The sequence below is a fragment of the Equus quagga genome, chromosome 22 (genome assembly GCF_021613505.1).
Source record: "Equus quagga isolate Etosha38 chromosome 22, UCLA_HA_Equagga_1.0, whole genome shotgun sequence".
NCBI lineage: Eukaryota > Metazoa > Chordata > Mammalia > Perissodactyla > Equidae > Equus > Equus quagga.
In genome coordinates this window covers 12,231,179-12,258,236 of record NC_060288.1, presented here as the reverse complement: position 1 = coordinate 12,258,236, position 27,058 = coordinate 12,231,179, and the positions used below count along the sequence as shown (strand labels likewise).

General features: G+C 34.6%; 1 protein-coding gene across 1 annotated transcript in view; it reads right to left on the bottom strand.

Annotated features, from left to right (window-relative positions):
• Positions 1 to 6,162: 6,162 nt before the first annotated feature.
• Positions 6,163 to 27,058, bottom strand: part of TEX15 (testis expressed 15, meiosis and synapsis associated) — a 48,589-nt gene continuing 27,693 nt past the window's right edge. Inside the window, exons 6-10 of the mRNA XM_046648687.1 lie at positions 20,475 to 21,332; positions 13,972 to 20,420; positions 12,108 to 12,166; positions 8,385 to 9,643; positions 6,163 to 6,231 (exon numbers count right to left, since the gene is read on the bottom strand). Of these exons, the coding sequence (XP_046504643.1) occupies positions 6,194 to 6,231; positions 8,385 to 9,643; positions 12,108 to 12,166; positions 13,972 to 20,420; positions 20,475 to 21,332 (8,663 nt within the window). The 3' untranslated portion in view covers positions 6,163 to 6,193. The remainder of the gene's footprint in view (positions 6,232 to 8,384; positions 9,644 to 12,107; positions 12,167 to 13,971; positions 20,421 to 20,474; positions 21,333 to 27,058) is intronic.

The following is a 27,058-nucleotide window of genomic DNA, read 5'->3' as shown; positions in this document are numbered from 1 at the left end:
TTGTCAACAACCAACCGAGCATAGTCCAAGCAAGTTGGTCCCTGGTTTCATTTCTATGGCCTTATTTAAATCTACTAAATCTGTCATAGGCCAAAAAAGTGAAAAACCTCCCATAATAATCCTATTTCTGAGTTTCTAAAATTTTTTTGATAAAATTTTTTAACTACACAATATTGTGCAATGTATTTTTATGTATTCATATTTTTATAACCTACTACTCTCGTTTTACCTTAACGTAACTTTGCTTATCATCGCCAATTTTTTTTCTAAATGACAATTGGCAAATCTTTGTCCAATATTAAACCATAAGGTTTATCTTTCCACTTACAATGTCGTTTATAAGCAACAGTGGTATAATAAAGAATTTATTTGGTCTTTGTCCCTAGGAGCGTCTTTGTTAGACTAATGAGGTGGTTCACTTGGGCCCCTAGTTTCAGGATGGGGGTTAGTCACCAGAAACACCAACCACATGACAAGTCAGCCAACTTTGGGCCAGCCTCACCTCAGGGGAGGGAATGGGGCTGGAGACTGAGTTGAACTATGTAACCAGTGATTTAATTAAACATGCCTATGTAATGAAACCCCAGTAAAAACTCTGTGGAGCTTCCATGTTGGTGAACACATTGATGTGCCGGGAGGGTGAGGTGCCCGGATTCCACAAGGACAAAGGGTGCAGAAGCTCTCCATACCCCATCACTCCCAAAGAACTTGGTCTATGTGTTTCTTAGTTTTTTTTTTCGTAACTTGCATTACTTTATAATAAAACTATAATTGTAAATGCAGTGTTTCAGTGAATTCTGTGAGTTCTTCAACCCCAAATTATTGAACCTGAAAGGGTCATGGGAACCCCTGAATTTGTAGCCTATTTGGGGTATATCTGAAGTTTGGGGTTGGAGTCTGAAGTGGGGACAGTGTTGTGACGGACTCTGCACTTTGCTTGTGGGGTGTGTGCTAACTACATGTAGTGTCAGAATTGAAGTGGAAGACACCAGTTAGTGTCATGGAATTAGTCACAGAACAGTGCAACACATTTTTTATCTTAATACATCTTTTGACAATTGAACTTATGACATTTACAGTCTTGATTAGGTTTGAATAAACATTTGTTGTTTTTCACTTGGTAGTGTACTTACATTGAATGGAATGGATTTTCATTTTGCCTTTATACGAAAGGAAGCAAGCAAATTATTGTCATTCCCACCTCAAATCCTTTTTGAATTGTTTTTCACTCTGATATCCAAAAGAAACACTCATGATGAAATATCATTCACTAACATTTTATTTTCACTTTGATGCGTACCAGAAGCTTGTAGGAGAAAATTTTCCATCATTACAGGTTCCTGGATCAAAAACCCAGAAAGCAGGGTAAGAAAATTTGTTTTTAGTCTGTCCTAATATTTTGCCCTGAAAAACTGGTGGAAGACCACAAAAGCAACACAGATGACTCAGCAGGTTGTGTGTGTACATTTTCCATAGATGGCATATTTGAAACATCACTTCCTTTTATTTTGTATGGTTGACCTGTAAGAAAGGTTAAGAGGGTGGGCACAGCTCCAAGGAACTGTTACACAAGTGAATGGTCTTAGGATAGTTTTGAAAATAATGAGGGAGGGAAGGAAGGTAGAAAGCCTGCCTCTCAAGGGATATGGAGCAGAATAAGCTTCAGGACAGCATTTGAAGAGACAAAGTGGGAACAGTGTCAATTTTGAGGAAAGTAATGTTTTCATTAATATATAGACATGGTTTCAAAACACCTTGGTTGGGCATCAGTGGATCAGGAGTCATTCATTACTTGACTTAGCAAAACTCCCAAGATGCAAAACACATTCACTTAATAATTAAAATAATCTTAGCCAAAGGATTAGAATTATTTATATGCACATAGAGCGTTTGTATCTTAACCAAACATGCAAGAATCTCAAATTACTGTATTGCTCTTTGTACAACCTACATTCAAATTTTAAAAGCAGGGATTACGCATCAGGGACACAAGCTGATGTCTGGAATTAAAAAAGGAAGTAATATGTCAAAGGAAAGAGATTAAGACAGATCTTACATTCTTTTCAAACTAGCAATGCTGGAACCTATTAACTGATGTTCACAAAGATGGCATGAACTGCAAAAATATCTTGAAGGGGCTTCTGAACGAATGCATTTATAAAATAAGCAAATAACACAGTTCCCTTCATGGAGCTCATGATAAAGATTAGTTGATGCACACACAAACAGAATAGCACACTTTTAGTACAAGTCAGATGTGCAATAACTGCCAACTGAGTGTAAATACGATCTTGAATTAACCAAACATGCTCAACTGACTAGACCAGCCTTCTCAAAACAATTCTCATTATTTTAAAAAAGGAAATGAATCTGTCACGGACCTAAATTATTCTTACCTAATAAAGAAAACCAGACTTTAAAAATGAAAGGCGTTACAAATCCTAAGGTAAATGCAGTTTCCTGTGACAAACTAGAATGCAGTGTATTTTGAGATTAAGAGTTCCACAGGATTATTTCAAAGGAGACTTCTTACAAATACCAGAAGGACTCTTTAATGGTTATAAGATTCAGAAATACGATGGTAACAATAAAGCAGACAGCAGAGTTTGCACCCCAAGAAATGACTAGGATTTATTTCCTTACAAAATTCATCATCTCTATCTAATGAGTTCTTTTAAATCTTATTTCCACATTACATTAGCAATCAACAACCTCTTACCTTCTCAGTTTCTTTTCAGAGCAACTGCTAACTAGGAATCTGCAGTCACTGCTTTTAGAATTGCATTTATCGGAACTAATTTAAAAAACGTCTGTCTTCTAGAATAATTTAATTTTCTTCCTCCACAATCCTTTTTTTTTTATTTTTTAAAGATTGGCACCTGAGCTAACATCTGCTGCCAATCTTTTTTTTTCTTCTTCTCCCCAAAGCCCCCTGGTATACGGCTGTATATTTTAGTTGTGGGTCCTTCTAGTTGTGGCATGTGGGATGCCACCTCAGCATGGCCTGATGAGCGGTGCCATGTCTGCACCCAGGATCCGAAGTGGTGAAACCCTGGGCCGCAGAAGCGGAGCGCACAAACTTAACCACTCAGGCACAGGGCCAGGCCCCTGCACAATCCTATTTTTCAAACTGCACAGATAACTAGAAGGTTAGCATAATACTCAAGCAATATCAATATTATATGAATTGAAATCAAACTATGCCTGAAAAAACAAATAATAGTTTAAAAATACCACATATGCCTGAATAAAAGATATTTTTTTCCCTTAAAATTACCCCCATTGAAAAGAATGTAGGGCCTTCCTACAGTCTGAAGACTTAAGTCATTAAGGAATGTCTTTGGGGAAGAAATTAGCCTGAAATGACCTCAATCAAAAGTAATTTTGGATATGTACATGGACTTAAAAAGCATATTTTCTCAACTTACAAATGAGGATGATATGCTTTAGAAAACTCTTTCAAGGGGCTCAAAAAGGCTCTAATGATGACAAAGACACTGATGTCAATGATGCATGAGAGGACACTGAATGAAACTGTTCTACAAAATGAGTTTAAAAATAATTTAAAATATTTATATAACATATGATTGACATTTAAACATTTCATCTAAATCTCTAAAAGTTTATATATTTAAATTTACCAAAAATCTTTTTTGGGGGAATCTCCTCATTGGGAAAACGGCGTAGCCTTTTATTGGGCTAGGTTCAGAACTAAAATTTTAGAGGCACTTTTGCATTACGTGTTATTAACAGAAGGCAGAGTGACAGAATTAATGAGAATATGAAAGTTCATTTGATTACCTCCTCAAAGAGGCCTTCCCTGAACATCTCGGCTTATGTATCATCCTGTCATTCTCTAGTCCATTACTTTGTTTTTTATATATCTCTTCTCACGATGTGAAATGAATTACTTCCATGTATTCCTACTTGGCTCTCTTGACTGGAATGAGAACTGCACGAGAACAGGGACTCTGGCTTGTCCTAGGAAACTCCAGGCAGTAATAAACTTTGTAAGACGGAGGAGAGAGGAGGGAAGGAGATGAAGGCAAAGGGCAGCCAGAGTGAAAGGAGTGCTCCAGCAGTTTACTTAGTCATCTAATTACGTCAGCTCTTTGTGGGTTGTTTTTCATGTAATGGGTATGTGCAAACCAAGGACTATCCATATATTTGCTCACTAGTCAAAAAACACCAAAGGAAAAAAACTCCGAAACTAGAAGGAATTCAGTTTATTCAGATAATTCTTCCTTAGGTTCCAAAACAATAAAGTTTACAAACAAGCAGGTTTTGTTTATAATGTTTGCTCAAATTTTAATTTGTTTTATTTTTAGAACCAAAATGCATACTTGAGGGGAAAAAAGGAAAATACTCCATTTTTTCATGTTCTGTTTCAAAGTGCAGATTTTTAAATGCAACAGTAGTTAGATAAGGTTTTTTCATTTCCTTTTTTTTTTAAGAAATTAAACCACATGAAATAAAAATATCACAAAGACCATATCAACAGAATCTGAAAGAAAAGCCTCCTTCATTAGAATATTTAACTTTTGGTTTACCTAACAGAAACATTTTTAATTATAAATTTGTAACATCTTTCCATAATCAAACATAAATCAAATGGCTGAGGCAAAATCATTTTTTGAATAACAGCTAATATTACTGCTTTATGCTTGTTCAGGAGTTCTGACTTTTACAGACTATTTTCAAATGAAATAACTATATGGACAAAAAAATACCTTATTTTGATACTGCTTTAATTCTATAGTCTCTTTCAAATTCTTTCTTTCCGTTGCAGTTCTCGGCTTGACTTGCCCCTTTTAAACATCTGTTTGTCAGAGAAGAACCCTAAGTATTCTGATTTCCACTCTATTTGGTTAATGTGACTTATCCTGGGGGGTTCTTAGTGTTTTCCTAAATTGAAAAGTTAGTTACTCCACATCTCATCTAATGGATTGGGCTGGTTTACACTCTCTTTGGAAGGCTGTGCTGGATAATATAAAAAGTTTGAGAAAACACTGAAGCTTTGCTAGCTATCTGTTTAGATTTAGCCAATGCAGAGCTTTTGTCACATTTCAGAGCCCTTTGGCACTGGAGAAAGGTCTACCCAGGTGTGAGCAATCTTTCTGCCTGGGATCTCACATGTAAACAGGAATGACTGTTGGTGGGCGGAGAGGTTGCTGAGGACCACAGTTACACACCACACCCCTGTTCTATGACCATTAGTACAAAGACATTTTTCACTTTTGTGGAATACTGAAAAGGAAAAAAACTCTATGACCACAGCATTAAAGAACTTGTATTTGTGCTGTATCATTTAAATTACTGCAATATGACTAAACTAACAGCATAAGCTAAAGACATTATTCCCTATATTTCCTACAAAATCACTGAAAGAACCATTTAAATTGTGAAACACAAATACAAAAGAAATAATCTTGTGGAAAAGGCTCTTACGGAAAAAGGTGCTAAAATGTGCTTTAATTGCAACACAATGAACCCAAACTCCTTCAAATATAAAACTTAAAAAATCTCTACTCAAGGACGAACACTAAAAATACGCAAATCGAGCTCTCTATCAAAATGCATTTTACAAGTAAAAATTAGAAAATACTGAAATTAAAAAATTTGTCCCATTAGACACAGTACAATTATAAATTAGATGAATAAAGTATAAAGAATTATAAAATTATTGGTCTAATGACCAATAAGTCAAATGGCACAACTCTGCCATCAACAATGTATCAAAAAATATCAGAAACAAAAATCTTGTTTTAAAGATTTTACTACCATTGCTTAACCCGAATCACATTAAATGCAACATTTACTCTCTTCATTCCATTAGAATAATCCCAACGGAAGACTTTACATAACTTTAATAGCTGTGATAGTGACATTTCAAAAAATACATTTCAAAATATTATTAATGTTTCTGATGGCTAGGTGGATAGTGAAAATTGCCTAATACTGTTCACTAAAATAATTGCATGGAAAAATTTTGGTATTTTAGATGTCAGAAATTGATTTCCTATTGCATTAGATGATATATCGTTGTATTTAAATATTTTACAAAGGGCTATATGGTTTATATTTCCTACCACATTTACATATATTTTAAAATGTTAAAATAAAAAAACGTAAGTAAAAGATACTTGAAAAAACTTGTTAAATCTGCTTTATTTCAGTAGACAGAAGACTATTTTCAATGTCCTGGCTGAAAGGGTTCTTGTTGCCATGGAACTGGAAGAAAAAACCACAAAGATTTGAGATAAGTTAATGATGCAAACTAATGGTACACAATAGTATAGTGGAATGAGGCGAGTTAAGTTAGAGCCAAAGATTTCAAACTGCACATCTGCCCTTCAGTAGCCATGGGAGCCTGAGAAAAAGTTAGTTTCCTCCTCTGTAAAAGAAAAGTAACATCGCTGCGTCTCTCAGGTATCCTGTGAGAATTAAATGGAATAAAGGATGTAACGTGTCTGGCACACAGGGCTCACTGAGCCCCTTCCTTTAGTTCCATTTATGATGCTGAATACAAGCATCATAAACAAAACACCTATGCGTGGGTCACAGGGATTTTCGTATCTTTAGAAAGACATAGTTCCTGAAAGTGTGACAGGTACTCTCTATGGATTATTTGCATTTATGAACACTAAAAGATGTATTGCCTAATTTTTTTTAGAGCTACTTTTGGATACTATAATAAATAGAAAATTGTTTCTTTTTCTTTTATTTTTACTTGACTAATATAACCAAGGAGGTAACAACTAAAATTTTTGAAAATCAAAGCTAGACTTGACTTATAGATTCAGAAATATCTTTATCATCAAAATAGCTTAATTATTAAGAACACAAGAAAGCTCATACTCTGAGAACCTTTATGAAACAATTATATTCAAGATTTTCTATTTCAGAAATTAAAGTCTACTCTAATTCATAGGTTTGCCCATGCTTGGTGTGTCTATCGTTAAGGCAGCAGCAGCAATGTATCAAATTAATCAAGAAGGAAAAAGCACCATCATACACTCTCCCATTCCCATTCCTGCTCTTTCTCCCCTCTATAGTTTTTCCTTAGGTTTTAAGTGAAAAATTTCCAGTCCTGTTTAAACTCATTTAGTGGGGTGGGGAGGGAAGGGAAAGACACACAGATAATTATGATACCACATAATACTGACATGTGAGAAACACACACAAAAAGTACTATGGAAGTACAAGTGGAACTGTCATATGGGAGACCAGTAAGAAGTTCAGTGCGGCTTAAATACAGAGGTGGAAATGATGGAGGTGAGGCAGGACTGTGAAGAGCCCTGCATTCCAAGCTGAAGTACTTGAATTTTATCCTACAGGTTATAGGGCGCCAGTGACAACTCCACTGGAAGGTGCTGCTGCACCTTCAGATTTCTTAATTAGAAATAAACTATGTTAACAGGCTACTTACTGTCTAATTCAGATAAATGAATCAATCAATTAATTTTTTCTACTTATTAATTTGTAACAGAACCCAGGATTGGGAAACAACTTTTTAATTTAAAAGAGATTCTCTAATTTTACTTACAGTACATTTTCCCTTTGATGGTAGAATATTTGGGTGTTAATGGATAACTGTAATTTTTGCAGACTTATTATTTTTAAAAAATTTTGCTTTAACTCTGGTAAATATACATTTCAATTTAATTTTAAAAATCTATGTTCTAATCATATTTTACAAATACAATTATGTTTAAGAGAAAAATTTTCAAGTTCTGGTGGCAAACTACCAAGCTGTTCTATCAACACATTTTAATTAAGTCCATTTACTTACACCAAGATATTCTATTACAATACTCAGAGAAAGGAAGGTTTCTCTATCTGACTGAAGTTTCTTTCTCCATCTTGGTTTTTTACTCTATTTTTTTCCTCCATTTATCAAAATAATTGATGTTCATAGTAGAAAATCTAAAAGGTACAAACACTCTCCACATACCCCAAATTTTATCACCCAGAGGCAGACAAGTTACAATGTTGGTGTATTTCATTTCAGTATTTCTATTCATTTATTTATTTACACAGGTAAACTTATATGATATAGTCTTAAAAACTATCATTAAAAACTTTCATAAATTCTTTAATGGTTGCATATTTCACAGCATAGATTTTCCATAATTTACTTAACTGTCCCCTAAAGTTCAGTTTTATTGAAGGAGAGATTAGTGATATTACCAATTTTTTTTCAACCTCTGATACCTGGATTTCTACCTGACGACGTAATTCCGCTCTGCCTGATATTTGAACAATTCTACAAATGTGCACAAAAAAGTGACTGCTATATATCACTTGTAAATTCCACTTACATAAATGTACAAACATAAAAGTAAAGACTCAATGAAGCAAGCATTAAAACTTGTGAAACTCACCGTAAGTCCAAGGAACGTCTGGAAGCACACCTGAATCAGGAGGGTAAGGGTATGCAGCTTGTGGTAATGGTTGATAGGAAGCATACTGTGAAAAAATAGGCTGCTGAAAATTGTAAGAAACAGGCATTTGAGATTGAAAATACCCATTCACTGGCACAAAGTCATGTGCTTGTGGCTCCCCAGCAAAGTAACCAAAATATTGAGTGTACAAAAGTTCAGAATGTATATTTTGGACAGTACTTGCAACTGCAGTCAACATCCCAGGAGGTGGCTGTACTTCATATGACGTTATCCCGTGGTATGTCTGGGTAATGGAACTGTCATTGCTACTGCTGTAATGATAGACACGCCAAGCGTAGTAAGGATATGAAGTTCCACATGAGTGCTCAGAAGAATTATATATTGGGGTACAGGCCGACTGTGGAAGTCCATTCCAATACGCTGCAGCATTCTGAGTTAGGACTTTCGAACTTTCATTACTCTGTTGTTCAGAAAAAGAACACTCCGCTGTTTGATTCACATTAAGTGTTATGTTTCCAGATGCTCCAACAGGTATGGTACTGGGATTCAATGTATCCTTCATATATTTTTCTTTTGACTCAGTTTTTGCTGGCTGTGTTTTATTTATTTGCAGAACAGGAATTTTGTTCTGGATAAATATGGGTTCTAGAGAATTGGTACATGTAGAATTTTTAATAGATGAATTTAATATTTCATTATCTTCAAGTTCAAAGACAGTGTCCTTCATTCCTAAGTTGGCATGGATATCCCTCACGAAATGAAAAACAGGCTTTGAGAGCACTGATGCATCAGGCAGAAGAGAAGTTCCTGGTTTTACGTCTGAGGGACAAGATTTTTCTGTAGGATCTGGAGAATTCTTAAGAAATTTCTGTGAATGTGTCTCGTGGTCTTTTGAAAACGTGCCATCCACACTTTTTTGGCCAAAAACTGCAAAAGAACAATCTTTCTCATCACTCTCTGCTTCAGCAGCACTAAAATTCACATCTCTTTTCTTCAGGCTATTTAAGTTGCCCTGTTGTCCAGTAAAATCTTGTGAAGTGTCAGATGAAATATCAGCTAAATCTATTTCGCCCTCTGACTTTGACATGCAAGTATCTTTTAGGTTCTTTGAAGGTAAAAGTGAGTCAGGTAGTGGTCTTTGCATTTCACCCATTTTTGGAGATACGTGGTTTCTTTTCAGATTGTCAGATGAACTTGGTCCTATTTCATTTTCACTTTCAGGATGAGATCTTATAGTCCTATTAATTGTAACACATAAACACAAACAACTCTAAGTATACAGAGTCACAAAATTTTAATATAAGTATATATTTGAAATTTTTATTCAGGAAAAGAGTTAAGATTTACATTTTCTCTTTCTGTTGGCAGTTTACAAAAGTAACGTTACTTCCCTAGTTTTACTCCCTTGGTTTGAATTTGGATACTTTTCCTGTTGAAGGTGATATACTCCACATTTCAAATATACTTCCAATAAGAAGTATACAGTGCTGCCAATATTATAATAAATTACTTTACACTTTGCACATTTCCTGATAGAGGATTATATAAGTAGGAAAGTATCATTATTCAATTCTTTAGCACAGTTTCTAATTCACATACCTCCAACCCAGTGACAATCTTCTTTCCTGTAAATGGCTATATATAACTGGTGAAACCACCAGCTGTGCCCACCCCCCCAGAAGATCATCTTCTGTTATCACGAACTAAGATATTCTGTCTGCTCAAAGTCAAGAACAGGAAAAGCAGACCTCCAAAATACCTTGCCAATTTAATATCCTTGGCATTCCTACCTAAATTTAGACAGTCACAAGCAAGCTGAAGGAAGCTCCCATTACGGAAATGCCCAGCCAGACAGTTAATACAGATCCCCAAGACAATTATATCTTTTGGTGTCTCATCAAATTCTTTGAATTACATGTTGGAAAAGAACATGTTAAAAAGAACAAAGATGTAACCACTCCTCCAGTCAAGAGAAATTAATCTTTGGCCTGGAATTTGTATAGCCTACTCATGAAACTAAAAGCCTCATATTTCACTTAATCCAGCCTCCTTAAGAGGCACTACATTAATGATAACCTACATCATCATCCAACCCCATATAATACTTTGCCAGAGTTTCCAGAAAGTATAATTTTGACTTTATCACATTTCCAATGATGTTTCCGGGATGTCTCGAGTTTATAGATTGACAGCTGCCTGTAGGGTCTATCCTTTCATGGACTTTTTTAGGGGCTATTCTTCCATGATGATAGCACCTTATATTAACCTTACATTAGAATTAATTTTCCTGCTAAATGAGACAAACTTTGATTCTTTGAGTAGCAAATACCACCTATGCTTAGCTACCAAAACTAAGATGATTATAGAAGTGGTTTGTGTTACCCCTCGAACAGCCTATTCATCTTCAGGCCGCTACACCACTATTTCAAGAGTCCTGTGTGCCAGGAAAAGGACCTGAGAAATGTAGTAAACGAAATGCTGCATTTAAAGAAGCAAAACCAAATAAGGCAGAAATGAGGATGCTTATTTTTTATTACACTCATTCTCCTTCATAAAATGGAAAAGATGGAAAAAATAAAGCTTGTCATAAATTAAAAATCTTACAGAGTTGAATGAGACAAAGATGGTTAACAAGTCCAGTGGTGCCACTTCATGTCAAAATGAGAAACGCATAAATAATGTAGTGAGTTTTTCATGAAAATAATTCAGTTTAAAGAACTAGCTTTTATTTTGAAATCATGTTCTTCCTACATTATGGTGTTAAAATATCCTTTTATGAAACAGTAGTATATTTATAATATGTGTGTGTCTATGACTAAGTTCCCACTTAGTTACATAAGTTGGCAATTTAAATCTTCTTAACCAATTTTGAAATGTGACTGGTCTATAAAATCCATAAGTTTAAAAATTCAATCAAATCACTTGTCCTATTGTTTTATGCCCTTTTCAGTAAACCAGTCACTAAGCCCCATCAATTTCTCAAATAATGTCTGTAAAATATGAATTTTACTTTCTTATTCTGTAAAACACCACTCTTTCCTAAGCTCCAGCTGACTTACTACTTCTAACTGTACTCAGAATCTCCTTACTTTTTTTTCTGGTGATGTAAAATTTTATTTTAAATTGTAAATGTTATTATATTCTGAAAATTATATTTTTTGCAATAATTTATTATTTACATTAAAATTTTAACTTCCATTTCAAATGAGGCCACAGCATTTTTCAAAAATCTTCATAAAGTACTAAAAACATTTAAGGACTGCCAGTTTCTCATCAAATCCCAAAGTTCTCTCTTGAGACAATGCTGTAATTTTGAACATGTACCAAGGCCAGAGAATAGTGACTCTATGAACTAGTCCCATAGAAACTTCTCAGAAAATCCCAATCATAGCAGATGGGATTAGAATTCGAAATGTATCTTTTTGAGAACATGAGAATCTCCTTACTTTTAAATCATTGAAAAAACACCTTTCACAAAACATTATCTTCAATACTTACGGAATGAAGTTCAAACTCCTTAGGACTCACTTAAGATGCTGCATAACCTGCAACAACTTTCTTCTCCCTCCTTAGCTTACTCTTGTCCCCTAAGTTACATGTATGATCCAGTAGAGGTATACAAACAAATGTTTTAGTCTTATTCCTTAGTATGTACTCGATTTTGCTTAGTTTTTCTTCAGACAGGGCTGATGCAACTCCTACCTTGGATGCTTGAACGCTCTCTTTTCTCCGTTGATTTTTGCGACATCTTTCATGTTAATCTATGTTTAAAAGATACAAAGAAAAACTACATTGGTGATGGTCTAAAATACCATATAAACATATATTATTTTAATATCAGATATTTGCATTTGCTTGTTTGGTCATTATCTAAAACTACATTCATTCATGATCCTCCCCTTCAAAAACCAGCGACTCTGCTCAAGTTCCCATATTTCATAAACGTTTGGAGGAACTTTTTTAAAAGGCAATTTGCAACAATCTTTTTGTCTCCACATTCTTACAACAAATCTCCGAGTCCATTTATGACTGCTCCCTCTTATATACCTTTTTCAGTAAACTAGTCGTTAAGCCCCTTGGAAATAATGGCTGTCAAATATGAATTTTCACTTCTTATTTTGTAAAACAGCCCCTTTTTTAAGCCCTGGATGACTCACTTCTCCTAACTGTATTCAGAATCTCTACTCTTTAAATCATTGAAAAAACAACATTTCCCAGGACGCTACCCTTCAATACATAGGGAGTTAAGTTCAAACTCCTCAGCCCTATATTTAAGACATTCTATAATTTAAAATAATATTCTCCTCCATCCGTAGGTTTCTCTTGTCCACTAAGTTAAATTTTTTGTTTTAGACAATTCTAAACTCATTTCTCAAATACTGTCAGTAAGTATTATGTCTGCTCATATATTTTCCATAACTTACTCTCTTCATTTTACCTTCATCTGATAACGTTTTTTCCTTTAAGGCAAAGCTATGGTCTGTGTTCTTCCATGAAATTAATAAGTAAACTTTTCTCTAACAATCTAATTTTTTTTTTTTGCTTTTCTTCTTAATACTTACAACACCTTTTTAGTATCACACCCTCATTTTACTCTTGATATGGAATACACAATTTGTGTTCCTGTTGTGTTTTTAAAGTATGTTTATAAACTGGTTGTTTATTAAGCATTTTGCTATCAACATAGTACATGCAATAAATGATTAGTTTCCTAGTCTCTAAACTAGTTTAACTAACGAACACAGAGTAAAAGCTGAGAAAGAATTCTACTTTCATTTTGCAAATAGGTTTCTCCTTCCTTACTTCTGAACTGAGAAATGCCTGAAAAATTTTAAGAGAAGCCTCTGAAAGTAGAGCAGGGCAATTGTTAGTGGGCTCCGGAGCTAGACTGCCTGTTTTATATCTGGGGTCTCCTCCCATTTACAAACTCTGTGACCTTGGGAAAGTGAACCTTTCTATGCCTCAGTTTCCATACCTTTAAATAAGATAATAATAAGTGCCTACATCACAAGGATTTTGTGAATAATGAGTTAATATTTGTACAATTGTTAGAACAGTGCCAAGTACATAATAAATGCTGTATAAAATTTCAGTAAAATGTATTTATGTAGGACTCTAACCTCTTCAGAATCATCTATTTAAAAATATTTGTCCTATTTCTCCATGCGGATGATAATGGTTAAGGACACAGGCTCCAGTAGCCAGTTTTTAATATTCATTACATTGGGTATAGCCTTGTGACATAGAAGCAACTCAATAAATACTTGGTAACTTACTTAATTCACATTCATAATATTGGACTTTCCCTTAAGAAGTTATTAAAATTCACATTCTTCCAAGAAATGTTTTCTACATTAATTTAAGTTAAAAAGGGAACATTTGCAAGCTCTCTCATATCATTTTACAGATAACATGAACTGTTTAATCCAATACTTTAGTTAGTAAATTCATTTTATAAGGCAATATTTAAAGCATTTTCAAAATTCTGCAAACTGCCTTTGCTTAAAGAGTAGACTTGTTCTCAAAAAGAATATTTACATAGGTTTCATTTTAAAACATTTGTTACCTTTTGTTTTTTACAACTGGAAACAGTAGTACTTTTTTCTTGTTCCTGAGAGTCTTCCCTTCTGTCTACAGTGATAGGTCGCTTTTTAGAGGAATTTGAAACGTTTTTCATTATGCGCTCTGAAATGGAGGGCACCTTCATACGAGTACTGGATTTACTGATACTCTTTCTAGGTTTTACATGAATATTCACTTTTTCTTTTCTGTTCAGTCGCATAGTCTTCTTTCTGTTATGTAGCATTTGGCATAGACTAAAGGAAACGGTTAACGTAGCATTTTTAGCACATATTATCTTCATATGTTCAATAGTTTTCATGACTTTCATAGTATGGGCCATTTTCCCTAAATCTCTCCGAGGGGCAGCCAGTATGTTTTTGAGCAGTGTAGAAAACTGATTGTAGTTGTATTCTAACTCTGTCAGAGTGCTTCCGTAATTTACGGATGCCGTATAAGGCACAAAGTCAATATATGTGGAAATGGAATACTTAGATTTCTTTAGAAGTTTTTTTATTTCTGAAAGTTCTTCAAGTTCTCTTGAGAACAAATGAAGAGCATATGAGCAATTAACAGCTTCATTATATTTGTAGATAATATTCAGATCTTTCTTAAGTTCAGAAATAGAAGTCTCTATCACTTTCCAAAGGCAATCTGTTGAGTTATCTTTAAGAAATGAAAAAGAAGCCATTTTTTCCTGGCAGTGAACCAGCTCAGGAAGAAGTGACAGATCAAACCAAAGCACACCTCGAAATCTCTGTTTGTCTAGTTTCTTTGCCATTGAGTTTTTAAGAAAGTGAATGGTTTCGGAGAGCATGACGATTTCAATATAGGTTTCAATGGCTGCAGGTTTTAAAATTATAGCCTCATGGCTGTGGTTTTTCACCATGTCCAAAACGTTTTCTTCAGTGATGAAAATATTATCTATGTTATCCTCTTGTAGCATCTGAAAGTATTTTTTTAAAACATCTAAGTGATCGGTACACCTCAAAGTAAGTTCCTGTAGTTTTCCGAAGTCTGCAAACTCCGCTTGATCCAGTATTTCACTAATGCTACAGATATCTGGGTGTGAAAGCAAAGTACTGTTAAACTTACAATTTTCTATGCTAATCGTTGCTTTGTTTATTAGATCATCTGACTTTCTGGAAGCAACTATAGTCTTCTCCTCAAGCCCAATACTGGAATTTTGTTCACTGCATAAATCTTTAGACAATGTATCATATATCTTCTGCAACTTAGAAAACGCACTTTGATTCATTCTGAGTAGCATTTCTTTGTTCTTCTTTCCTGAGTATTTTTTGCTGAAAGATTGTCTCCTCTCTTTCCAAAAAAGACTTTTTGCAGCATCAAAAAAGATATGTTCCAGACCATAAAGAGAGATTTTAATACTTACTGCCTCACTGCTCTTGATAAAATTAACTTTCGAGGAGATCATTTCTATGATAATCCACAGATGGTCTTGTTTTCCTGGATAGGAATCAGCTTTAGAAGAGTCTCCATACATACTGATCAGCTTTAAAGTACTTTTTCTTAAGGTTTCTAAGTCTCCTAAACTATCTCCAAAGTTAACTCCACAGGTAAACGGAACCGAAAGAGAAAAGTCAAAGCAATCAGAACAATGCTTCATCACTGCCTCGCACTCATTAATCTGCCGTTTGTATTTTAAGAATGCGTAGTATGAATTGTTCACCTTTTTGGTTTCCTCAAACAATTCAATTAATTGATCAAGATAGCTCTGCAACTCACAGAACGCATTATACTTTAACCTTCCTTGAAAAGAAGGATAGAAATTGGATTGTTGTTGAAATCCACGTGGCCTGCCAAACAGCTCACTGTACAATGTCTCATCATACCAAAGCAAGCTTCGAAACGTCGGTTCACCTCCTAAGAGTCTTTTTTTGTTTTCAATGAATTGAATAGTTTCCATCATCATCTGGAGTTCTACCAAGGAGTCAACAGCACACGGTTTGAGTTTCTGCTGGCAATTATTCCACAGGTTTTGCTCTACCAACAGTTCTCTTGAAATCAAGATTTGTTCAACTGAACATTCCTGCTTTCTCTCAAAAGCTTCAACAAATAAAGGGAGAATATTTTGACAAACCTTAGTTTCCTCTTGTAGAGTCTGCAAAGAGGATGCTTCATCTGCCCTCCTCAAAATTTGGGTTAGCCTAGCTACATGAGCCGAACGATTAGCTGAGCAATGGTTTTCTTTTAATTCATTCATGTATGATGTGGGCTTCTTCTGAGGAGTAGCGATTTTGGAAGTTTCAGAGTGGGCATGTAAAACAGGCATATGATTCATTCCTATAATGCCTGGTTTGGAATGACAGGCTATTTCTGAATGCAGTGTAGAGGCAGAATGAGAGTCATTACTAACTTTAACTCCCTGCTCTTTCTCTCTTTTCTTAAGCTGATTAGAAATTGTGTTATTCAAAGAGACTTCCTCAGTAGTATTTTTAGTGCTTAGATGAGGATCAATCAAGTTATTTTTAATTGTTTTCTCACTTGAGCAGGAGGATTCTTCCAAGATCTTATTCTTTTGATTTTTGTGCTCAGTCTTAACAGCTGATCCTTCAGTCATGTTTTTTTGGTGAATTAAATCTTTTATTTTTTCTGCTTGTTGAACTTCCCATGTTTTCCTGTCTTGAGTGCTTTTCTTTGCAATACATTTTTCTGAAGAAGAATCCTTTATATTATCTTTTAAGACCAGAGAACTATCATTGGAAAATAGTTTCTTCATTGTATTTTCCCCATGACTTTTACTTTCTTCATTTACTGATGTGAGACCCATCTCAGAACTCTCAGTAATATTTGTTTCATTCCTGTCTATATGGAAGCAATTACTTGAAGAGCACTGTTCTGTCTTTAGAAGTTCCTTTCCACCACATTCTTGCTGATAATGCAGTACACTGCTGGATGCTGCAAAAGAATCTACAGCAAAAATCCTCTGTTCATCCAAAGAGTGAGATTCTCCCTCACTATCTGTCACTGAAGTGGCTGATAACAACTGAGGAATATTGTTACACTTCTTACTTATCAGAGTTAGACTTAATGGGTCCACATGGAAGTTTCCTGTAATAATGCCTGGTTCAGAGCTCTCATTAGGAGCCACCCATTTTTCTAGAGGAAAACTTACTTCCAGGTTTCTTTTATAACCAGATAAAACAAGGTTATCTGGTTTGCAGATATCAACGTCTAAGAAGTGCTTCACATTTGATTCTAAGACTGAAATAACTATGTCAGTGTGAGCCATACAAGTTGCATCATAATTTTTGTCTGTGCTAAAACTTACACTGTTTTCTTTTATGCAACTCAAAGATACTGAATTACTTTTGTTTATTACTTCATTAGCCTCAGAATAGTTTTCTTTTGTTGCATCCTTAATACTACGTGCTGAATGGTTCTCAAGCTGTTCATATTTACCAATGTTAGATAAAAACTTTTTGTCAGTTTGATTTTCTTTTTTAGTTAGTTTCTCATCTGGGCAGTCTGTGGAAAACAGACACGCAGTTTCTCCAGAAGAGGGCTGAAGTCCTGATGATCCTGGACTTCTCACACAGCTACTGTTATAGGCTGACTGACTTGTACTTTGGGATGCGGAACACAGGGGTAACTGTGATTCAGGATCCTCTCGATCACAAAATTCTCTCATGTGAATAGTGGTATGACTTCTAGAGACAGTGCTGGCCACGTTTTTCGTAGAAAGGCACTTGGTAATTCTCTCTCCACTTGTTTTATAAGACTTGTGCTTTGATACATGAGTTAATGATTTATCAACTTCAAATCCCAAAGCTCTTTTTTCTCCTGGTTTGTCATATTTTCTTTTTGACAAAAAATGCTTAGAATAATATCTTCTTTCAGACACAGAACTATAACCATGAAGGTCACAACTTTCCCAGAAATTATTGCATATTATTGCATAGGATTTTGGCAAGGGGCCTTTTCTTTTTTCTCCCACTTTAGCTATAAGCTGCAAAGACGTGTGAACTCTTCTATGAGCTTTTTGCAAGTGAAGAACAGCTCTGTCAAGCCTTCTGGAAAGACGTTTGCTTTTGCATAAAGATGCTTCACTATTTAGAATATCCAGGACACTCCTAATATGCTTTTCTGACAGTGAAAAGGTTTTAATTCGTCCTTGGGATAAGGAAGCAAAACATTCCGATGAGCCCTGACTGATTAGCCTTCTTTTCTTCCCACTACTTTTGTGACGTCTTAAATCTTTATCTGGTATGTTCTGGTCCCTAAAAAGTGTATGTGACTTTCTCTTGCTAATTCTCGATTCTGTGTCCTTTTTACGTCTAGTATCAATACAATCAGTTTTTGACTGTGTCAAGGAACATCTGCTTTCGTTTACTGTTGTGACATTAGAAGGTTCAGTAAGCAAAGGTCCACTGCTTTGTTCTTCAGACATGTGATTCGCATGTGTATTATGACTCAAATCAAAAGAAAGTGAGATTTCAGATTTATTCACTGGTCCTGATTCATGCCTCAGGTTACCACATTCATCTTCACATGGATAATCTAAATTTTCACCAGAACACTGGGAACAAATTTCAAACCTTGGAACTTTTGCTTCCTCCTCATTTATTTCTGGTTTTGTCGCTTCAGTTATATATTTGCAAAAATTATCTTTCAATGCAAAGGATTCAACAGTGGGACTATCTCCTGGCATAAACATATTAGTAATTCTAACTTGTAGATCTGGAAGTAAAACTGGGTTGAAGAGACCTGTTTTGGTTTTTTGTGTAGTGGAATAAAAACAATTACTTTCCTCAGAGTAATGCTGACCACTGTTCTCTCTACTTGTGGTGCTTTTCAAAACTTCCGTCTCTCCATTACTACCTCCTGACAGACCTTCCCAATCGATACGAGACTTCAGAGCCTCAAATGAGACCCTGAATTCTTCACATAGTACACTGCCATGACTGGGGGTATCTTGTTGAAATAGAAAAGCATCATCACACTGTTCTGATCCAACTTCAATCTCGTTTTCCAATTCAAAACTTTGAAGAATTGGGTTGTCACTTATTGATTGGTGAAATGGGTCGTGTGACTTATTTTTATCCACATCCATTTCACAATCAGAAACTGCATGTTTTATGAACAAACCAAAATCTGTACTCTCTGAAGAACAAGTTTCTTTAAACTGGTATCCTTGGTGATATTCATGATTTGTGCCTAATGCAGGCACCACAGTACCGGCTATCTGTACTGCAGCATTTGAGGCTACCTGCACTGAAGAATCTGAAATTTCAGGAAACGTTGTGGAAGCTGAATGCTCCACACCTCTTCCAGTATTTTCAGTATCTTTTGGTTTTATGGCACTGATAGTATCTTCCCTTTCTAATAATGTAGTTTCTGTTGATACATATTTTTTTCCCCAAGTCAAATTCAATGTAGTAGAAAAACCTTCGGAATCCACAATTTCTACACTATTGTAATTTTTATTCTCCCTCCTTTCAGCTATATCAGTGAAATTTTTGTTTGTATGAAAACTCTGCTTCTCACCTCCATATATTTTCTCTATGCTGTCTTCTGTAGATGAAGCAATGTCTTCCTCTTTAGCCTCATTTTGGTTTTCTTTATCATTATCTCTTTGTTCTTTGAAATCAATATTCAGGTGTATATCATTGTTCAACTGTGCATTAGAGAACTGAGTATAATCTTGACTATTATCATCAATTTGAGGAGTTTCCTCGCAGTCTCTTTGAAAGTTCTCTAATGACAACGGATCATTTTGATTTCTCCCATTGACACGTATATGTTCTCTATATATGTTGCAGTTTGAATTGTCTTGAGATGAAACAACTGTATCATTTGGCAGTACTTTGGCCTGGGGATTGTCTTTTGCTTCCTGGAAAGCATCAGTCATAATGCTAACACAATTCTGATTTGGTTTTTCCAATTTCAGTTCCATTAGTTTTTGAGAAATGGCAAAACTTGTATGAATGTTATCTTCATACTCCAAAGAGTGCTGACGATGCTTTTGTGAAATGCCCTCTACTTTGGGAGGAAGACTGTTTTGTAATTCCAGTGCTAGATGATCTAGCTCATACTTATCCTTTGTGGTAGATGTGGAAAATTTTGGTATTTCTAACTCTTGAGTAATTAATATTTGATCACTATTTTTTCCAGAAGAATCAAGACTCTCAACCTTTTTGCATTCTTGGTGAAAAGAAATGTAACTATCCACTGGACTGATTTTTGTTTCATTAGCAAAATAATTATCAATTTCTTTCCACAAATTTTGCTTTTCTCCAGGTTTCAAATTGTCTTCCGGGCCAGTGAAGTGTCTCATCTTTCCAATATTTTGAATGTACTCATGTATGCTTTCTTTCCTTTGGAGTTGAAAAACTGTAGCCATCTGGTGACCAGTCTGATACTCAGTTTCTAAATTAGAAGACTGTGATTCCTGAGAGATGTGACCATTGTACCCTTCTGTAGAGGTATTCACTGCTTCGTAAGAGTTATGTGGCTCACTGTTTTGTTCAATTAAAAGTGGGATGTTACTTCTCTGTTGGGATCTCTGGGCTATTTCCTCACTGTGGTTGTAGTTCTCAACTTCTGAAATTACACTTGACAAACACACTGGGAAGGAAAAATTGTCTTGGCCCTCACGCTGTCCTGCCATGGTACTTATATTAGAAGATGTATAATTACAGCTGTTAAAGTCCATGGTATGAATCTGAGACTGTGAATCATCAAAAGAAATTTTGAAGCCAGGGGCATCCAAACAATTAGTAAGAAGAGCATGATCACCAGGCATGACTTCAGATGAGGAGGCAGAATTAGTTGGCATAGATGATAGGTTTACTCCTGAATTAACAACATCTAAACTCTTCTCAAATGGTAAAATCTCATTTAAACCTGTAATATTACTATGTTTTCCCATGCCACCTTCTCTCCTCATCAGTCTTGGGTCTTTGATGAGTTTTGAAGTGATAACTGTGCTTGAGTCAATATTGTTATGAAGGGGAAAAGCAGCAGAAAGATTACTTAAAATATTTTTAAGATGTGTCAAATTTAACAAGAGGTCACCATTTACACTTTCTTTGCTATCACTAGGAATAAATGAAAGACCTGAATCTTGTGCATGCACTTGAGACGTATCTCTACATTCTGCTAAACTGTGCTCCATCTGTCCACTGTGTGCTTCAAGCACAGAAATGTTTCCACTTTGCACATTTCCATAGGAATTAGAAATAGTTGAGTTGGGAGGATTTATCTCTGAATTTAGTGCATTGCACGAACAGTTTTCCCGGACAAATGGATCTACAGGTTTCCTGAAATGCTCAAATATGACAGTAGCATCTTTTCCTTTTCCAATTCTTTTGGCCACTGTACAGTTATTCAGAGAGCATGTTCTTTCTGTGGAAATAATAAGAAAGGAAAAATAGGAGAAAAAAGTGTTTCTATAGACTATTAATACAAGTTAACTATATTATGAGCAATTTTAACTGAAAGTTTACCAAATAACCTAATGATAATTAAAAATATGTTCTCAGCAGAAAAAGCAAAAAGAGACGAAGATGAATAGCAAACTGATAAAGTATAAATGATGTAGCATGAAACTCTGTCCTAGTCTAGGAACCTTAAAACTATTTGCCATAGAAAAGTTTGAATTCTGACACATACTAAGAAACAGAAAAATTAAATAGAAATAAAACAATATTCATAGACTACATATTTCTTATATTAATTTCATATTTAGATATTTAATAATAAAATTTACATATTAATAGGCAAAACTGTCTCCCTCTATCTACTGTTACCTTGCTTCTTTTCCCTCCACCATGAGAGAACAAAAATGGAAAGGAAAGGGAAAGGAGGCAGAGAAGCTGAGGGAAAAGATCAAAAAGGTTCCACAAAATCCTTCCCAGGAACCAAAGCAAATCACTACCCTGCTCCCTAGTGAAATAAGTATTCCTGCAAATAATACATGCAAATAAAACCTGGAAAATAAAAGCGAATTTTCTTTTATAATTTAGAGAGATTTATTCCTAAAATTTCATAAAGAACTTCATGTAATAACAAAGGAACTTATAACAATGCATATTTAGCAAGTAAAATCTTTGCAAAGCATTCATAGCTGAGTAATACCATAAAAATACTTATATTAAAACAGACGTTGATGGAAAATTGCTTGTGAGATTTATGACACACATGTACCATGAGGTTCTTTTTCACTGTATGTTGAAAGATAGCTTTGCTGAAGTTTTCTAAATTCTATAATCATTTGTGATTGTACTTTTTTAATTAAAGTAAGCTACAGTGGAAATATGAGAAATAGAGAGGTAGTTCTTAAAAATGGGACCTACAGCAGAAAAAAGGAAAGGTGGATCCCTATACCTCTTTATACCAAAATAAAATAAAATTCATTGTGGAAAAAAACATAAAACCATGAAAGTATTAGAAGAAAACATGGAGGGATAGTTTTATAATCTTGAGGTAGGAAAGTAGTTTTTAAGCATGTCTGGAAATCAGAAAACCAAAAATGAAAATGTGATGTTAATTACATATAAATTAAATATTTTAATAGGTCAAATGTGTGATAAACAAAACTAAGAAGGATAAACTGGCAAAAAGATATTCTGAATGAGACAAGCTTAGAGCATAATTACATATATATTAGAATACATAAAGAGTATATAGACATCTTCAAAAGATTAATAAAAAGACAACACAAAAGTGGGCAAATGTATGAACAAGAAAATCACAGATTAAATAAAAATTGTCAACAAACACAGAAATATCTCTAACCCCACTAACAATAAGATTCATATTAAAAAACTTTTTAGAGTGGCAAAAATTTTGAAGGATAATTAATATTCTGCAGATGTAAGCATTCTTTATACTGTTCACAGGAGTATAAACTGGTACTAATTCCCTGGAAAGTAAACATATAGTATTCATTGAGATGTAATGTATAACCATCTATACCCAGCAAATCTACTTTTACACATTTATTAGTCTAATACACTTGGCCAAATACCCAAGATATATGGACAAGGATTTTTAGCACAATAATCTAAGAAAACTGAAAGATAGAAACCTATCTATCAATATGAGATTGGTTAAATAAGTCTGGCATATCAATAATTATAACAGTAAAAGTACTACGTGCATATGCTAAAAGAATGCCCTAGAAACAGAACGTTATGCAGCTATTACAAAGACTAAGATAGATTAATACAAGCCAACCTAATCACTTAAGTTTAATGATCTCAATTTCATAAATGTATGGTAAATGCATATTTTAACATATACATAATATTAATAACTTATAAAGTACTTAGTGTGAACGCCAGATATGGTTTTTCTAAGTGCCTTATGCATATTAATTCATTTAATGTTCCCAACATTTCTATCAATGAGAAAGTGAAGTTAAGAGTAATTTGCCCAGGATCACAGTTATAAGCAGCAGAACCTTAATCACTATGTTACGCTGTTTAAACTTAATAAAGGCATTTTAAATTTATTCCCATATTTGGAATTCTTAAATACCAAATGAAAAATGGAGAACCTAATATCTTCAATAATATAAGAAAGTGTAAAAAAAGTGAAATTACAATCAATAGTTATTAGCACTATATATTCTGCGATGATGGACAGCTTCTTTATCTGTGCTATCCAATACCAAAAGCCACGTGTGGTTACTGAGCACTTAAAATGTGCCTGGTATGACTGAGGAATTAAAATTTTAATTTAATTTAATTTAAATTTAAATAGCCACATGTGACTAATGGCTACTCTCCTGGATAGCACAGGTCTAGAGTACTCTAGAAGGAGATGAGTATGCTGATAGCCAACACATGTGGCCTTGACTTTGGGCATAATATAGATATTCCTCAAAGTTTATCATGCTGAAAGGCATCATCCTTGATTAAAGTAATAAGCTGTAAGATTATGGGTGGGCTGGAGTAGAAGTGGGGAAAGGTTCTCATGTATTGTCTCCATGTGAAGCCTTCTAGCTGAGTGGTAATGTGGTTAGAATGACTATACAGAAGATCATTGAGAAAATTGAAACTTAAGCAAACTATAAACCAACTGGACCTAACAGACATCTACAGAACACTCTATCCAACAACAGCAAAATATCTATTCTTTTCAAGTGCACATGAAACACTGTCCAGGACAGACCACATGCCAGGCTATAAAACAAACCTCAATAAATTTAAAAGAAGGACAACACAAATTTTATTCTCCAATCACAATGCAATGAAATTAGAAATCAATAACAAAAAGAAATTTGGGAAATTCATATTTACATAAAAGTTAAACAACACACTTTTAAAAAACCAACGGGTGAAATAAGAAGTCAAAAAGGAAATTAGAAAATACTTTGAGATAAATGAAAATGAAGACACAACCTACCAAAACTTAAGGGATGCAGCTAAAATAGTACTTACAAGGAAATTTATAGCTGTAAATACATATGTTTTCAAAGAAGACAGATGTCAAATCAATACCCTAACCTTCCAACTTAAGACACCAGAAAAAGAGTAAACTAAACCTAAAGCAAACAGAAGTTAGGAAATAAAGATTAGAGAGGAAATTAAAAAAACAGAGAATAGAAAAACAATAGGGGAAAAAAAAGCAACGAAACCAAAAGTTGGTTTTTGAAAAGATCAACAAAGCTGAAAAACCCTTGGCTAGACTCACCCAGAAAAAACAGAGACAAGACTCAAATTAGTAGAATCACAAACAAAAAAGTGGATATTACTACCAACCTTATATAGAAATAAAAAGGACTGTAAAGAAATACTATGAACAACAGTATGCCAATCAATTAGGTAAGTTAGATGAAATGGACAAATTCCTACAAAGACACAAACCACCAAAACTGATGCAAGAAAAAACAGAAAGTCTGAATAGACCTACAAGAAGTGAAGAAATTGAATGAGTAATTAAAAAACTACCCACAAAGAGAAGCCCAGGCCCAGATGGCTTTACTAGTAAAGTCTACCAAATATTTGAAGACAATTAATGATAATTCTTCATAAACTCTTCCCAAAAAATGGAAGAGGAAGGACCACTTCCCAACTCATTCTATGAGAACAGTATTACTCTGATACCAAAATCAGACAAAGATATCACAAGAAAACTACACATCAATATCTCTTATGAATATGGACACAAAAATCCCCACAAATTAGTAGCAAACTGATTCCAACAACATATAAAGTGACTATACCATGACAAAATGGGATTTATCCCAGGAATGCAAGGTTTGCTTAATATTTGAAAATTAATTAGTGTGATACACCACAGTAACAGAGTGAAGAATAAAAATCACATGATCATCTCAAAAGACAGAGCAAAAGCATTTGACAAAATACAATACATGATACAAACACTCAACAAACTAGGAATAGAAGGGAACTTTCTCAACATGATAAAGGACATCAAAAAACCCCACAGATAACTTCATACTAACTGGTGAAAGACTAGATGCTCTCCCCCTAAGTTTAGGAACAAGATAAGAGATGTCCACTCACCACTTCTATAAACATTCTGCTGGAGGTCCTAACCGGGGGAATCAGGTAAGAGAAAGAAACAAAAGCCATCCAGATTGGAAAATAAAAAGTAAAACTGTCTCTATCTGCAGATGACCTGATATTGTATGTAGCACATCCCAAGGAAACCAGTAAAAAAACTTTAAGAACTATTAATGAGATGAGCAAGGTTGGAGGATATAAGACAAGTACACAAAAATCAACAGTATTTCTATATACTTGCAATTAACAATACAAAAATGAAACTGAGAAAATAATTCTATTCACAATAGGATCATATTAATAATACACTTAGAAATAAGTTTAATAAAAGAAGTGTAAAACTTATACCTTGAAACTTCACACCCACTAGGATGGCTATAATCAATAACTCAGACAATAACACACGTTAACAAGGAAGTGGAGAAATCCTAATCCTCATACTCTGCTGGTATAAATGTAAATGGTGCAGCCACTTTGGAAAAGTCTGGTAGTTCCTCAAATGGTTAACACAGAGTTACCAGATGACCCAGCACTTCCACTCCTAGCTATACACCCTAGAGAAAGGAAATCACATGTCTACAACAAAACTTATACAAGATTGTTCACAGAAGAATTATTCATAATTGCCAAAAGGTGGAAACAACCCAAATGTACATCAACTGATGAATGGATAAATATACGTAGTATTGTCTAACAACAGAATATTATCCCATAGAAAGGAATGAAGTATTGATACATGCTACAACATGCCAGAACCTTGAAAACACTGTTAAGTGAAAGTCACCAGTCATGAAAGGCTGCATATTTATGACTTCACGTATACGAAATGCTTAGAATAGACAAATATATAGACAGAAGGCAGATTAGTGATTGCTTAGGGGTGGAGGACATGCAGGGAAAAGGATACGACAGCTTTTAAAAGGGTACGGAGTTTCTTTTTGAGGTGATCATGATAACATATCACACTCACTAGGATGCCAGAAAAAAACATTTTTCAAAAAGTATGTGTGTTGGCAAAGATGTAGAGTAGTTATGTAACCTGATACAATCACTTTTGAAAACTATTTGACATTGTCTTTGGATTAAGCTGCACATTCTTTTCTTTTTTCTTTTTGCTGATGAAGATTAGCCCTGAGCTAACATCTGTGCTAACCTTCCTTCACTTTATATGTGGGTCACTACCACAGCATGGCTGACAAGTGGTGTAGGTCTGTACCTGGGATCCGAACTTGCAAACCGAGGGTGGTGAAGTGGAGTGTGCCGAACTAAACCACTATGCCACAGGGCCAGCCCCTAAGTTGCACAGTCTTGATGTAGATATATACCTATAGAAAAACTCTTGCACATATGCACTAAGAAACTTACATGAATGTTGAAAACAGCAAGGTTTGCAATATGAAGAAAACTGGAAAGGATCCAAATCCCCAGAGAAACAGTGTATAGCCACAAAAAGCAGTCACACACATGTGTTTATATGTATACATAGGAATTACAATGAAGAAACTACAGTTATCATCTCAACATGGCAGAATCGCACAAAGATAATACTGAGCAAAAGAAGTCACAAAAATTATCTGCAGTATAATTCCAGATACA